Consider the following 16,063-nt stretch of genomic DNA (forward strand, 5'->3'; position numbering starts at 1 on the left):
TATCCTGTTTTACTATTTCATGATTTGCAAGTGAAGCGAGAGAACATGCCTGAGTGTGGAACTAAATGAGTGACAGAGAAGGAGAAAGAGACATACAGACAGACAAATAAGAGGAGACATAAGAGTGAGCTGCTGCATGGCTGACTGGTTCAAAGAGAGAATTGGTCAAAGCAGCCCAGATTATATCACTAGAATAACAGAGCTTGTTATGCAGTGCCTTGGACCTGCTCCTAGAAGAGAGACTCTTTTTCTCTATCTCTGTATCATTGTAATCTTGAAATTTTTGTTATTTTGAAAAGTATACAAAGTATACACAAAAAGTTCTATGATAGCAGAATCAATCTTTTGTCATGGCCATCCCTGTCCCCAGACCTGAAAACCAGTGGGGTGAGCTGAAGAGGATACTCCATAAGATTTTTATAAGAACATATACAGTGTATATACATATACATTTCATATACAGTGTATATCTATCATTAATACATTTGAGATGATACTCAAGAATAATACACAAACATCTGAAAATAATATTTTGAATAGTGCTGTTTTGTCTTTTGCTAAAGGTATGAAATAGTTATTTATTTATTTTGCATTGTGTACTTTACCCAGAAAGTAACTGTTGTATAAATTGTTCTGTCATTTTGAATCATTTTTGATATGCAGTGAGTTATTATAAGAACACTCTCTTGATTCCAAAAGCACAGATAAATATAGTCTCAGCAACTTTTCAAACACAAAACCTTCAAATATCAATGCACTGAAGAAAGGAAGGACAGCATACTCAGGCAGCTTCAGTACTTTAGTCATTTGTTATTGAACAAAGCCTGTGACAAAGCTTACACAGAAGTTACAGAAGTGTTAAAATGCTGTGTGTGTGTGTGTGTGTGTGTGTGTGTGTATGAGAGAGAGAGAGAGAGAGAGGATACATCCATATGTGTGCAAATCTTGGTAGGGACCAAATGTCACTGCAAGAATAAGAATATGACAAATTTGACCTTGTGGGTGCATTCAGCTGGTCCCCAAAAAGATTAAAAAAATAAATAAAATAAATAAAGAGCCAACAGTTTTGTTTTTGTTTACTGAGGTTGAGGTTTGAATTAGTTTTAGGCATAGGCATAGCATTAATTAGCTGAACTAATAATTAAGGTCCTTACAAGGATACCAAGAAGGATTGCGTGTGTGTGTGTGTGTGTGTGTTAGGTTTCTGGTAGTTTCTATGGTAGCTACTGAAATGTGCAGAGTTCAGTATCCATCAGAAGTCTCTGAAACAGTAGCCAAAAGTATCAACCACCACCAACCAGTCTCACTGCTTGACCTTTGTGTCTTTACTGCTTTCTGTCCTTTAACATTTTATAACAGTTTGTGTCCTTGTGTCCATTTAACAGCGGCATCATGATAACTCTGGCTTTTCTGTAATAAGCTGTATGTGACTTGTTCTGGTAAACAAGTAAGCAAATTAACCATTGCAATATGATTTTTGCCTTAATCCTACCATCCTCTAGTATGAATACAAAATCCTAAACCACAAAATGACTCCAGTAGCCTTTCTAGAGTCCAGCTCAGGATGCAGCATGCTTTTAAACTACATGGACAGGCATGTGGCTCTTCAGACGAGGTTTAGGCCATCAAAGCCTTTCACCTAACTTGAAAGGCCACACTGATTTATTTGCTAACTGAGTGACATTCTTACTCCTTTTTTTCTCTCTTTCTGCTTCATCAAAGACTGGGCAAAGACTATTAGCGCTTTATTGGTTTCAGAAGTCATAGTGCCTGCACCAAAAAAATGATTGCTTTGTTTGGGTGAAATGTTGAAGCAGGCAACAGAATGACAGAGTAAATAGAAATCAAATTATGCATTTACCTTTGATGTGCTAGGCTTTGTGTCACTTCATGCAACCAATTCCTCTCTTCACACACTGAAGGGATTTAAAAAATACATAAAAGGAGGAACTGAGAATATAAAAGCAGGGAAAGGTACAATAATATAAACCCCAAACTATACATAATGGCTTCACTGAGTACAATGAGACACTGTAGGCACTGCAGACTAAGATACCAGGAAGAAATCAGCAAATCCCAGGAAAAATTATAGCACCCTCATCCTTAAAAATAAAGGCCACTTAACATCAAATGATGCTATTTTTGTCTCTCTGTTACCTCTCTATATTTCAAATAGAAATAAGAAAGAATGAAAGAGTGAATCTGAATTTATTCTGTCATTTTACCATTTTACCATGTACCATGGTGACCCCTTACCCCTTTACAGACCCTTCTCCTTCCTTACAACTGGGGATGTTGCCAAAAAAAAAAAAAAGAAAGAACGAGAGTTTCGAAAGAAAGTCTTTTGACCACAGAAACATAGGGCAGGCACATCAGAGTGAAGATGTTAATGCCTTGGATCACTCTTGAATGCTGTTCAAGAAAAAAAAGAAAGAACGAAAAAAGCATCAATAATTTAAGAGGTTAGACCTATGTTGTTTGCTTTGTCTTCTATGAAAATCAAAGCTGCTCATACTCCAGACCTGTCTTTCCATTTATTTCATAGCATTCACTGTTTGTACTTGAGTTTGTTCATGTTTTATTTCTCCATGTACGAATGCCTAAGCACATGTGAAGAATCCATCTGCTTTCGTTTGCTCCCCTCCTAGCTTGCAATACTAATTCCTGGTCAGCTGTTGCCACAGCTAAAGCAGCTAAGCAAGAGTGAAACACCTGCTAGCTCCTACAGGAAGCATGATGTTAAAAGTGAAAATGAAAACAGCATGTTTTCTTGAACAGGTTTCACATATGAGAGTGCACAAAAATGCTAGTGAGCTAATCAGCTTGCAAAATCACAGCATCTATTTTTGAGTGCTAAGGGCAATGTGGTTGTGATTTGAGTTATTTTTGGATATGTGACACTGCAGTTGCTAAGTGTAGTAGCAACCACACTGCAGTCCAGTGAATTGATGCTAAATGTGTTGACAGTTGGCTGTATTAATGGCTGTCACTTTGAGATACGGCTACTGAGTGTCTTATAAAATTAGCCCTGCTTCTCTATATCTCTCCTCAACAGATTCCAACTCTTACAAAATCACTTATACAGTTTTGTGTCTTTCATCCTGTCAGACCTCTTACAGGGAAGTGTTTAATGATCATTTGACTCAAGTGTGCATGATGAGTGGCCTGAGATAAGAATAACACTGAGAACAGGTAAAGCCCTTCCACAGATTCTTTGACTAATATTAATATTCATCCATCCATATCCCAGGGGCCTCAAAGCACAAGGTGGGGCACATCATGAACAGGGTGCCAACCCAATGCAGGGCACAATCATGAACATAATTTCAATCAGCGAATAAGGCAAGTAATTCTTTCCACTAGGGAGAAAACCAGATTATACCCCTAAAGCATGGGGAGAAAATGCTAACTCCATGCTAAAAAAGGAAGAGGCAGAAATCAAACCCTCAGGTGGTGCAAGGCAAGCCACAGTGCCCCCTTGGTATCAGTATTAACTGCCAAAATGTTCTGTCTCATTGAACATTCTCATTAGAATTTATAGCAGTACAAGAGTACTACATATTTTAAATCCCCTTGCAATGCAGGTTCAATCAGTCATTCATCTTCAGTAATAGATTTATCCTGGTCAGGGACATGGTAGGTCCTGAGCATATGCCGGGAATCCTAGACACAAAGCGGTAATACAGAACGCACACACATTCACACCTTTTAGTCAACCCACCTACCAACATGTTTTTGGGAGGTGGGAGGAAACCTGAGAATCTTAAGGGAACCAAATAGACATGTGAAAATCTGTGAAATAAACACAGACAATATTTGACAAAACTCAGGATCCAAACTCTGGAGCTGTAAGGCAGAAACACTACCCACTGAGTTTAAGTGTAAAAAAAAAAAAACGTGTTGCAGAATTTGATATTTAATCAGCATTTTTCCAGTGGTATATTAAGGAAATACTATACATGCCTAACCACAGTTTTATCAGAACCTAAACTAAAAGCTTCAAAGCCTAATAACTCCTCAACTACATATGAATATATGATGGAATATATAACAGTATAAATATAAATGGACTCCCAAAGCTCATTCCACAGTTGGAGATCATCCTGTTAGCAGCTGTGTGATCTTCCTGGTAAGGAAGTGCTTAATGTGATCCATAGTGTATTGAAGCCAGAGTGAATTTCACTCCAGTGATGGACCACAAAGTAAATTATACAGGTCAAGCAACTGTCAAGCTTAGGATTCTTGAATATGAACGATTCACTTAACATCTCATGGTACTTGTCAAAGAAATGGAGTACTTGCCAAATGTCTGACATTTATTCTTATTCCTAATCAGTACAAAAGCAGTACTGAGTAATAGTAGATCATTGCATTACACTTATTTGGCCATTCCAGGGTCCATCAGGTTGAGTCTTGGTAAGTGGGTCATGCTCTGTGAGATGTGTGGCTCAATATTACTGTGCTTCACATGGCCCATAAAGGTAAAGTAGGGTAGACTAGCAACCCAGAAACAGGAAGGATCTGGGCTACCTTCAGCACACCAAGCTTGTGGCCCCATTCACAGGCCCTCATTACTGAAGATGCCAACTAACTGTCCACTTCTTTCCTGCTAGACTGGGTTATAGCAGTCATGAAGCACATTAACACTTTTACCTTTCAATCAGAATAGAACATGACATTACATGACATGACCTGGTGATTTTAGCCTCATTTGCCATGCAAATCTCCAACCAGGTCAGCTGGTGCAACAGCTTGTTATGTTGTAATGTAATATATGTAATATTAATCTGTTTACAAGAATGTATTGTAAACAGATGTGATGGGCTAAAGCTCAAAGCAATGGGCAAGGGTCCAGTGCATCAACCAACTAAGTGTAAGCCATGTCCCTGTGGAGAACTGTGGCTCACACTGGTATGAGAAATAAGAGCAGCTCTCATATTACTCATACTGCTCATGTAGGCTCCAGCATGGAGCTGCACCATAAAGACCATTTCACTGTCACAGATGCAGGTTAAGACTCATGAAAGAAAGCACAGGTGTATGAATCGATCCCACAGGGCAGGAGTTCCAAATGGCACACTAGATCCAGGTCAATAAAAGCACAGGCCATTCAGTAAGGAACTTGCAGTAAAAACCAGTGTGGAAGAAAGTGTTTAAGAGGGTTTAAATCTTGATGCCTCCTCTGTGTGACAGCAGCTGCTATAATTATTCTTAGTGCATCTGAGATGCCACTGGGGATCCAACTACAAAAGGTACTTTACTTCAAGGTAAAGCTGAAACCCAGAAGTCTATTGAGATATGAAAATAGCTGCTGTTGTCTGGCTGAAGAAGGTTTTAGATCCATCTGCCAGTTTTACTGTGCACTCGAGTTCACCCTTCGATCCTTCATAACAGAGCCAGCTTGTGTTAACTCTGTTATGGTTATGATTTCCAGAACCTGCAAACCGATTATGGAATAGTGGAGAACATCTTTTCCTGATGCACCTCCTTACTCCATTGTCTTCTTTTGTTCTTATTATTATTATCTCTGTCACATGTGGATATTTTTTTTATCAAGCTTTTCCTTGATTTCCTTAATATTTCTATCTTTGTTTTCTATCTTTTCTTTCTGGCTCATTTCTTCTCCTGCCTTAATTCCTACTGTTCTGTTGTAATGTTGTAAACAGTGGGATGTCTGATAACCTCATTTTGATGTTGGCTTCAAATCAGAGGGTTGATCTTTATATCTCCAGTCCCAGTACCACTACACCAGCTGACATGCTCACATACACATGCTCTCCCATCTTGCGTATGGACACAGTCTCTATGACAACCTCCACCATTGCCATGGCACTGGTAGCCAGTGCTCTACAGTGTAAATCTCCTTTATACCACCATAGCAGTGATTCCTGATAAAGACTATATGAGTATAGCAAATGATTCCTCCCAATTATAGAAAACACAAGACTATACTGCTTCAGAAACTATGTGATGACTTATGTGTTTTGTGCTTTTTTTTTTTTTTTTAGATCTGTTCACAGTGCACAGTTAGAGTTTACATTTGGAGAGGAATAAAGTCAACGTTTAGTTTTACAGTGGAATTTCTCCTTATGCATTATATGGCTAAGATATGTAGATAGCAGAACACCAGAACAGACACTCTGATGTGGATCTGTTAGCTCAAAACTGGAAGCAGAATGCCTAGAATGTCTAGAATGTCTTTCTATGCTATAGCATTTTGATTTGCTTTCACTGGTACTAAGTGGTTCAAACTTCCAGTATGACAGTACACCTGCACAGAATCATGGCTTCAAACTGAATGCCTTTGAGATGAACTAGAATGCTAAGTATGCACCAGGACCTCTAACCTGATATGAATACCTGATCTCACTAATGCTCCTCTGGCCGAATAAACATAAATCCATTACAGCCATGTTCCAAAATCTAGTGGCAAGCCTTCCCAGAAGAGTGGAGGATTTTCTGGCTGCAAAAAGGGGACTAACTCCATATTAATGCTCATAGTTATGAAATTGGCTGTTCAACAAGCACATAAGAGAGTGATGATCAGGTGATGATCACATCCTTTTGGGCATATTGTGTATATTTCTTATTCATATACAAAAATCATAAATCCCAAAAAATTTTGACCTGTCATCAGCCCAGCAGCCCCAATAATAATATAATATAATATAATATAATATAATATAATATAATATAATATAATATAATATAATATAATAGTTATAATTATATTATATTATATTATATTATATTATATTATATTATATTATATTATATTATATTATATTATATTATAGGAATCATCATTATCACTATTTTCTACTTTCAGTGACATTATCCTCACATCACATCATGTTGTCCATTAACAACGCCACCATCTAGTGACAAGCAAGGGTACTCACATGCGTTTAAACTTTCAGGGATGATGTCATCCTTTCCCAGCATGCGAGGCCCAGAGAGAGAGAGGGTTTGCTGGGTAGGAGAGATCAATATGGCCATCTGTGTGCCTGTGTGTGTCAGCAGGATGCATCACACAGGCTTGGCACTCCATCCGGGAACGGGTGCAGGTGCCTGGCAAAGTGAACTTGCAGCTTGGTGCTGAAATGAATGACCCGTGAAGTTGTCTAGAATTACTTTCTGTTGAATCTGTCAGAAGGAGTTGATTAATTTCCTATAAGAGCATGGCTATGACAGTAATTCTGGCTTAAAAGCAAAGTGCAGGTCAAAAGCACTTGTTCTAATACATTATCAATTTGTAGTCAAATGCAAGTCTATGGTTAAGAGGTCTAAAATCATATCATAACATAATATGATTAAAATGTATAATTGTTCATATGGTTAAGCTTTAAGGATAAGTTTTTTTTTAACATTTAAAGGATACTTCAGTGTCAATTGATTAACGTGTGTCCCACAATCCAAATTTCTTCTTCTGAGCCATTACTATGACTCAGTTTTTTTGAAATATGAAAGATAAATGAAAATATTACATAAAGGGTTTTGACAAAGATACTGAAGAGTTTTTTTAAATATTATTATTTGGTTTAATGTGTGTTTTTTTCTCTATTTTTAATATCTAATTTAGCTATGTTTTAATATAGAACATATTTTTGTCTATATAAAGTAACGTTAATATTCTCATGAATCTTAACCTTCTCACTTGTGTTCTCCATACACTAGCCCGTATAGTTTTTCACCCCAAGTCCATGTGTTATGACGCATTTGTACATTTGGGAGAAGTTGAGAAGTATGATTCTTTCGCGCCATCTAGTGGTCATAACACAAACTTTTAAGCGCGTCTTAAAACCTGTAATAATAATAATAATAATAATAATAATAATAATAATAATAATAATAATGATAATAATAATAATAATAATAATAATAATAATAATGTGTTTTTGTAAATCTTGTGGACTGTTGTCTGAGTGACTGCTGTGTTGATGAGCTTGCTGTAGGAGCTGAGATTGGCCGCTGTCATATGGCCAGTTAGGCGCTGATGTGTTTCAGCGCAAAGTGGCCGCTCCAGCATAACTGGTTTATGCGGCGCATTAACGGATCACTTTACAGTCTTTTGTTTGTAATGTGAGAGGAAAGGAGAATAGAGGAGGCTCCTCTTGAGCAGGAAGCCCAGTTTGTGCGCATCGCTCGATTGTTCTCTGCCATTTTTTGAGCCAGAGCGCCGCAGTTTTAGTGAACGCACGCCCTTGCGCTCGCCGCATCCTCAACGCTTCCCCAATGAATCTTTAATGAGCGCTTTAGAAGTCCTAATGGCATGTCACTAATGTCCATTAATGATCTCCGAATGCAGCAGGCCCCGCCTCGATGGCTTCTCGTCTTGGTCCCTTGAGACTTCTTTTAATATGGTTAAAACTTTGAAAACATCTTCCTGCTCGCAGTGAACCATCGCTGGACTGTTCTTGCCTTTCCGCACTTCCTCTTCGCTTTTTGACCGATAAACATGACTTTTCCTCTTAGAAAATCTACATCAGGTATGGATTTACTTCACTGGCTTTACATTCTTTAAATGTTATGCCGAAGAATGAACCTTGAAACTTAATTATTAATTAATTAATGATGATAACATATAATCGTTTACTCAAATGGAAAATACGACTTTCAAATATTTGCATTTGTCACCTATGGGTTCTGTTGTTTACATTTGTTACACTGAGCTTATTCTGACCAACATTATCTTATTTGTAACTTTATGTAAACATTATGCGCACATATGGAACAGATGGAACAGTATAGTCGGAGTAGCTGTCCAAGGTACTGAAAACATACCGCACTTCAGTTCCTCTAGCATTTTATAAGTAATAAATCTGAATTTAGGACATTGAGAAGTTTGATTAGTAGTTGATCTTTCTATGAAGTTAATTAAAATAGAAATTTTTCTATTCTTTAATTATGCTTTTATTATGTGTTTGAAGTAGTAGGGAATAATCTGTGGAATCTCTGAAATGTGTGAACATGCATAGGCCATAGGTGTGTCCATGTTTAATCATAATCTATCTATCTATTCGCTGTTTTTCACAGTTTTTGTTAATTCTGTCCTTCTCTTATCCCTGCTTTAACACTCCCTTCTTCACCTCAGATTTACGAAGGGCTTGTTTATAAGTTAAAAAATTACAATGTGTAATCCAACAATACTACAGGAGCATGAATGGTGAAAAAATGAGATGAAATTGTAACAATCATAAAAATCTGAAACCCTCACGAAGTGATCTTAGCCCTGATGATCAAATTTGTTGGGGAAAATAGACTCATCACTAAGGTTGCGGGTTAAAGGGAAGCTGCATTCAAATAAAAGGATGCTATCTTGTACAGTAGATGGCACTATAGCAGAACTTCTCAACTGCTGTTGGCTAGAGGTGAAGAATTCTCTCATGCACAGGTTTGTGTTTAGTGCATGTGTTTAATTGAAGTGACCAGGGAAAGAAAAGGCTCCTATTTTTTTTAAAGAGATATGCATAAATAAAACACAAAATACCAGCATACATTATATCTGGGCAAAACATAAAAATTCTTAATGTTATTCACTCTTAAAGGAAATGGTTCTATTTATAAGCAGAAATGGTTCTATCACCCGCTTCATATATGGAACCATAATAAACCATTTTAATGGGTTCGTTAAAAAGAACCCCAAATGGTTCTTTGAATCCAAGTTAGATGGTTCTTTTTAGAACCTGTACATACACAGTACTTAACTTTTACATGTATCTCTGAAATGAGGAAAAACAGTACAATTTACACAAGTTAACTGTACATTTTTAGTACAGGTTTTGGTGTTCTTGTGTTCTTGAATAAAGGTTATTGTGTGCTTAATGGTAACCATGTATTGCACACTGAAAAGAAAGTAGACTGCAAACAGGCATTCCACAGCCTGTGTCATGTCAATGTCTGCCTCTCGTATAATGCTCACAGTGTCCATTATAATGCTCACACTTTCAGCCTTGAAGGGATCAGGAGAGCTGTTGAACACTATGGTTGGTGTGGAACCTTTGGGTTCCTAAGATTAGATTGATTTAGAAAATTATATTCTTGTCATTTTTGTCAAGATTATTCAGGCAGTTAGAGGACCAAATCAGCTGAGGCTCCTGGACAAGGCAGTATCTCGCACAGAACGGTCTCAGATCAACTAAACCAGGGGATGTAAATGTTTTTTTGCAAAGCCACTAATTCAGCTATTCCCATGTTTGGCTTTAGTGGACTATAAGAGATGACTTTTGTGTTACAAATGGCAAGTACATGTGTTATCTGTTGTGCTGCTCTTTTCAGTCTGGCCTATGAGATAAGCACTGCTAAAGCATTTTTGTATTCCTCCACTGCATCAGCTACTGGAGAAAGATATTTTCATTCTTTAATAATTAAAAAAAATTATAATACACATGTAATACACAGACAAATGTCCATTGTAAACTTTATGTTAAAATACAAACTGATCATTATCTAGCTTTGAATCAGAATTTAAGCTGCAGAAGCAACAGCATGGAATATTTCTAAACACATAGGCAAAATGTGGAACCAAAATAGCAAACAACTGAAGATTCTTCTGTTTAGCCATCTCTGACTGTGACACTAGCCTGCTGCATGAATTCCCTATGAAGTGTAGCAGTATAAATAAATCATAAAATCTCTCTCTCTCTCTCTCTCTCTCTCTCTCTCTCTCACACACACACACACACTCACTCTCTCACTGTCTCTCTCTCCATCTAAAACCTGATCACAAGTACATAGGAGTTCCACTGAAGGGGTTGTGGAGAAAATTAGTGCTGACCTCAGGTATCCTACTTAGATGGAAGTGCAATGAACGTCATAATGATTATAAAGATGATGCAATAGTTTCACACTGCTTTATAGAGAAATGCCCTCATATCCTAACTGTTAAATGTTTTTCTTTACAGGAGGCAGGTGTTAAGGTTGTGCTTTTCACTTTATCATTAAAGCAAGATCCACTGCTTTCTATAGTATAAATGCTTTACTGTGTCACGTATCTCTGTCAAATGACAGTTTCTTATTGTAACAATGTCAGCAGTGTGCTGTAGAGAGAACACAGCAGACCCCTGTGAGCTTTTTTATTTTGGCACGGCAGTCAGTCAGTAACGTAAAACTTTTCAAAGCAAATACCTTGGCAGCTTTACAGCTCACTCGCTGCTTTATGCTTTGCTCTCAAAAGCAAGCACACATTCAGCTCGCTGAGGAGAGTGAGGGAGAGAGAGAAAGACACACACAGAGAGAGAGAGAGAGAGGGAGAGAGAGAGAGAGAGAGAGAGAGAGAGAGAGAGATCACATAAATATATATGGAAGATGAGCAGGGCTCAGGTGTGACACATTAGTCAGTACCCCTCTAGCTCGTCTTCAAACGCCACCCTTCCAATGAACACCCACACTAGACCACTCCTCCACCTGCTACAGTTATCACTACTTCTAAACAATAAGGGAATGATGAACTTGAAATCCGTCACAACCCATTTACTACTGTTCTTGCAACCTTTGTTGCATCATATGTTGGTGTGTTTTGCACACCAAGGCTAGTGGCACAGTTCTCAAAATGGTGTCAAAATAAAGTAAAATGTCAGTTCACTGCTACTTTCTCCTTGCTAGATTAAAAAGCTACACTAAACATAGCACTGCTACATTCAGAAGCAGTGCACTTATCATATAATGGATTAAAATGAGCTTCTCTGTACTTTTATTTACCTTGCTTCTGTCACTCTGGTGACTGGCTTATGATTCATTCACTATTTGTTTTGGCAGTGAAGCTATAAAAGATCAGATTAAGTGTCTGATTTGTCTGTTTATAACATTCAGAGATTTTATCATACAAACACAGAAAGCAGAGTCTTGGCATTTCAATGTGCACAGGCATAAATTACCAGTGTTACACAATCAATATAGCTTTTCTACATTTTTACAGTACTAGTAATACAGAAATTATTCTAATTCTCATTCCTTTTGAATGCTTTGTAAAAACACTAATTCGAACTCTTACAACACACAAGCTGCTAACTTAAAATAAGAGGCTAAAATAATAAGTAAATGCAAATCACACACAAAGGAAATAAGTTTAGTTTTTGTGGTTGGGCAAAGCTGCAGAGGTAAATGATTAACTGTCATTGGTTCTTTCTGAGGGCTGTCATGAGGCCTGCCAAATCTACCCCACCTAACAGAAATGAACCCAAATTAAACTTCAGAAAAATAAAATTCAGTCTAAGATAAGATAATAAGAATTGTAGTTCTTTTTGCTACAAATTTTACACCTCAAATCCCTTTAAAATACACTTCAAACAGGAAGGAAGCTATTAAAGAAAAATATGGATCAATTCCAAAATCTAATTCATTCATCTTCTGGCTACAATGATAAGTCCACGTAAATCCTACAGACGTTCACTGCTTGTGCAACCCCTCGTTCTTAAGATATAGTTACAACAAGAATCTTGGAGGGCATCTAATAAAGGGAACCTTCTTCATAAAGACAGCCGCTTTTTTTGCGATCGATAAGTTCACCACAGAAGCTGCAGCTAATAGTAAGAATCTAATTATGAAAACTCGAGAAGGGTTTTATCTTCTGGACATCGATATCACCTGTAGTGAGTTAAATTAAGTCCTTAATAAGTCATAGATAAATAGATTGAAATGTTGTATTAATTTAATTCCCATTATATAAGTGTTGAGAATGCAAAAACTTACTTTTGATCATCTAATTCCAGATTTAGTCTCCCTTTGCTGTTATTATAACCTCCACTCTTCTGGGAAGGCTTTACACTAGATTTTGGAGCGTGGCTGTGGGGATTTGCCCATTTAGCCACAAGAGCTTCAGTGAGGTCAGGCATTGATGTTGGGTGAGGAGTCCTGATATGCAGTCAGCATTCCATTTCATCCCAAAGGTGTTCAGTGGGGTTGAGGTCAGGGTTCTGTGCAGGACATTTAAGTCTTTCCGCTCCAACCTTGGCAATCAATGTCTTCATGAACCTTGCTTTGTACACAGGGTAGTGTCATACTGGACTCAGTTTGGGCCTAGAAAATGAAATGGTAATTCTACAGAATACAGAAAAATCCTATACAATTATGTGCTTCAAACATTGTTGTAACTGTTTGGGGAAAATAAGCATTATGTGGTCATATATTGTTTATATAATACAAATATATATACAAAAAACATTTTGTCCATCACTTTTCCTAATTTGCTGGCATACTTAAAATTATTTCTTATAAACAACCAAACTGTGTACCAAGAACCATAAACTATGGATACATGGAAAAACAAGGCTGTGGCACAACAACAACAACAAAGACAAAGCTTGACAACAAAACATACAACAAGAAGAAATTAAATAGGGGTGCTTATTAGGAGTAACAGATGTGAGTGATCAGTGAGACATGTGACATAGACATGTGATGTGCTGGGGCTGATGGGTATTGTAATTCAGTGTCACTTCAAGCTTAATCATGACTCACCCAATTTAACCCATTCATCATTCACTTTTTTCTCTGTTATATCATGTCTATCTCCATTGTCATCTATTTCATGTTTCTGTCTCTCTGCTTTTCCTGTTCCTGTTTCAATTAACATAGTGACAGTTCATCAGCAACTCTCACCTGATTTGACTAAAAACAATGACTTTTGTCACTACTTTCTTGTAAAAATAATAAATAAATAAAATAATCGGTTTATCAGTCTATCAAAATAGTATACTTTATGCCTCACTCACAACACAGTCACCTTAAAAGTGAAGCAACTGCTTTTGTGTTTTCTTTGCTAAAAGATGTGAGAGTAAAAATTCTATTATTAGCTTAATGTGATGCATACCACACACACAATTTACACACAACCACATAACTACACAATGTTTTTGTTTGTTTTGTTTGTTTGCTTGCATGCATTCTGTAACTAGCTCTGTAGCTCCTGTCCTCATATTGCACCATGACGTCATGACAAAAGACAACAAGTCTCAGAGGACAACCAAGTCCAGAGGGTGGAGTCTGACCTGGTCCAGGTTCTCCTATCTGACCAAATTTCCAGGGTTGTAGATACCTCAGTGTGATTGGGTCAGTGTGTTTGTTTTTCATCAGATATTACAGTATCTTATGCTATGGTTTAGGCACATATGATGATTTGGGTTAGGTCCAGCTCCATTCCCTGGACGTTAGGTTCTGCGGCAGGGTAGAATAACTTGAGGGGCGAGAAGCATAAAAAATGACTGCTGGTATGATATTAGGGTAACTGGAGCACTGCTAAAGGACTTAGCTGAGTAACAGTGCATGTGTTATATAAAGAGTCATGCTTTAAAAAAAGCATGAAGACGAGTAAGCCTTCCCTAGCGCCACCGTGCCATCCCAATAAACAGCCATTTCTATAAGCCACTTATTTCCTGTTTTGGCGTGTTGATCTCACGCGTCTAAAAGAAAGCAATATGAGATCTTCATTTGAGATCCTGTTTTGTAATTCCTTCGCGCAAGCAACTCCCGTTTGGCAGTGAGCTCAGAGTGCTAAACTTTGAACTTTAAATGCATGAAAGTCGACATGGCATTTGTAGGCTATATATGGGGCCGCCTCATCATTCCTCAATCATTTGCCCGCATCTGCAAAGTGCTGGTGCATGCCTTAAGAGTCAGATATGCCTCAGTGGAGACTGGAGAGGAATTGTGAAAACGCAAATGCCAACACAGCGTCATCCAGCGCGCGCGACAGAGAGCAGATATTAACGCGAACACGGGGCTCTCGCGCCTCAAACTCTTGCACGCGATATGCAACGCAGTTAAACACGCTCGCATTAGGTAGTCTGCCTTCATTTTTAACATTTCAACGGGCTTATCTGGTGAGTAAGAACCATCGATATAGGGGAAACAAACCTCAGCAATAAATGCGATCTCGTTAACAGGTGTTTATTGTGGCTGCGCATTACAGCGCACGAGCTCCCTCACTCTCTTTATTCACTTTCTCTCCCACTCACTCACCCTGCCTCTGTGCTGCTGTTCCTCCCATGTGATGCCGTGAATGTTTTGGTGTCATCATGTGAACCGCGTTTTAGGGGGATTTGGACAGCAAAAGCACGGAGGCACCTTTTGGAGTGGAAGGCTGCAGGGAGTGGATTGTGGACGCTGTGTTTTCCTGAAGATTAAAATGCATCGTTCGAGAGACGCGCGCATGAATCTGAGCGCAGTTTCCATTTAACTACTGAAAGGAGTGTAAACTCTAGTTAGACTTCACAGTTCTGGCGCAACTTTGAGTTCATTGTCTGATTTTTTCCCCCTTTTCACGACCAACGATGACGGTTGCTATGATATGCGAAGTCGGATGTGAGTGGGTTAACAGATCCGTGTAGAAATCCGGCTGAGGAGGAGCGGAGGGGCGAAAGCAGCCTCTCTCAGCGCGCGCTGTCAGGCGGCTCGTCGCCACACTGGCTATGGCGGCGGCGATCGCCAGCTCCCTGATTCGGCAGAAAAGACAGGCGAGGGAGCGCGAGAAGTCCAACGCCTGCCGCTGCGCCAGCAGCCCAAACAAAGCCAAAAGTGCATGCGAGAAACCGAGCCGTCTCAGCGTCTTCTCCCGGGTCAAGCTCTTCGGTTCTAAGAAGCGCCGGAGGAGACGACCAGGTGCTCTCAGAGAGTCTCGTGTCCATCACCATCATCATGTTCATGACTCCCATAACCACGATGGAATTTCTTACCTTCATTTATACACTTGATCACTCACCTTACTCACCTGTACATCTGTTAATTCATCACTGACTAATCCCCATCCATTCATCATTCTACTCTCTTTACTAATCTCTACCAACTCATCATGTTTACATCTCCATCCATTTTATAAGTAGAAACCTGTGTTTCACTTGTGCTTGTGAACTTACCCACCATAAACTTTACCAGGATTGAGTGTGAATCCGTGTTTGCCCGTGTGCAGAACATGCAGCAAAATTATGTAATGCCAAAGCAGAGCTTTCAGTAATCTCAGTGTGACAACAAATAAAAATAGGAAAATCAATATACAAATGTTTTTGTCTAAAGGAGCTTAGACATTGTGTACTTCCAGTCATTGGTGGCAGGGAGAATCATAGCAAAA

At 38.5% G+C, this 16,063-nt stretch overlaps 1 protein-coding gene across 5 annotated transcripts in view; it reads left to right on the forward strand.

Annotated features, from left to right (window-relative positions):
* Positions 1–16,063, forward strand: part of fgf13a (fibroblast growth factor 13a) — a 98,184-nt gene that overhangs the window by 55,924 nt on the left and 26,197 nt on the right. The window contains exon 1 of one of the 5 annotated variants that reach the window (XM_058397916.1): positions 8,162–8,489. The exons of 3 other annotated variants lie outside the window; for them this stretch is intronic. In XM_058397916.1, coding sequence (XP_058253899.1) covers positions 8,459–8,489 — 31 coding nt within the window. In that variant the 5' untranslated portion in view covers positions 8,162–8,458. Of the gene's footprint in view, positions 1–8,161; positions 8,490–14,595; positions 15,598–16,063 lie in introns of those variants that run through there. One more of the 5 variants, XM_058397913.1, reaches the window with a different exon arrangement.

This window comes from Hemibagrus wyckioides, linkage group LG08 (genome assembly GCF_019097595.1).
Source record: "Hemibagrus wyckioides isolate EC202008001 linkage group LG08, SWU_Hwy_1.0, whole genome shotgun sequence".
Lineage (NCBI taxonomy): Eukaryota > Metazoa > Chordata > Actinopteri > Siluriformes > Bagridae > Hemibagrus > Hemibagrus wyckioides.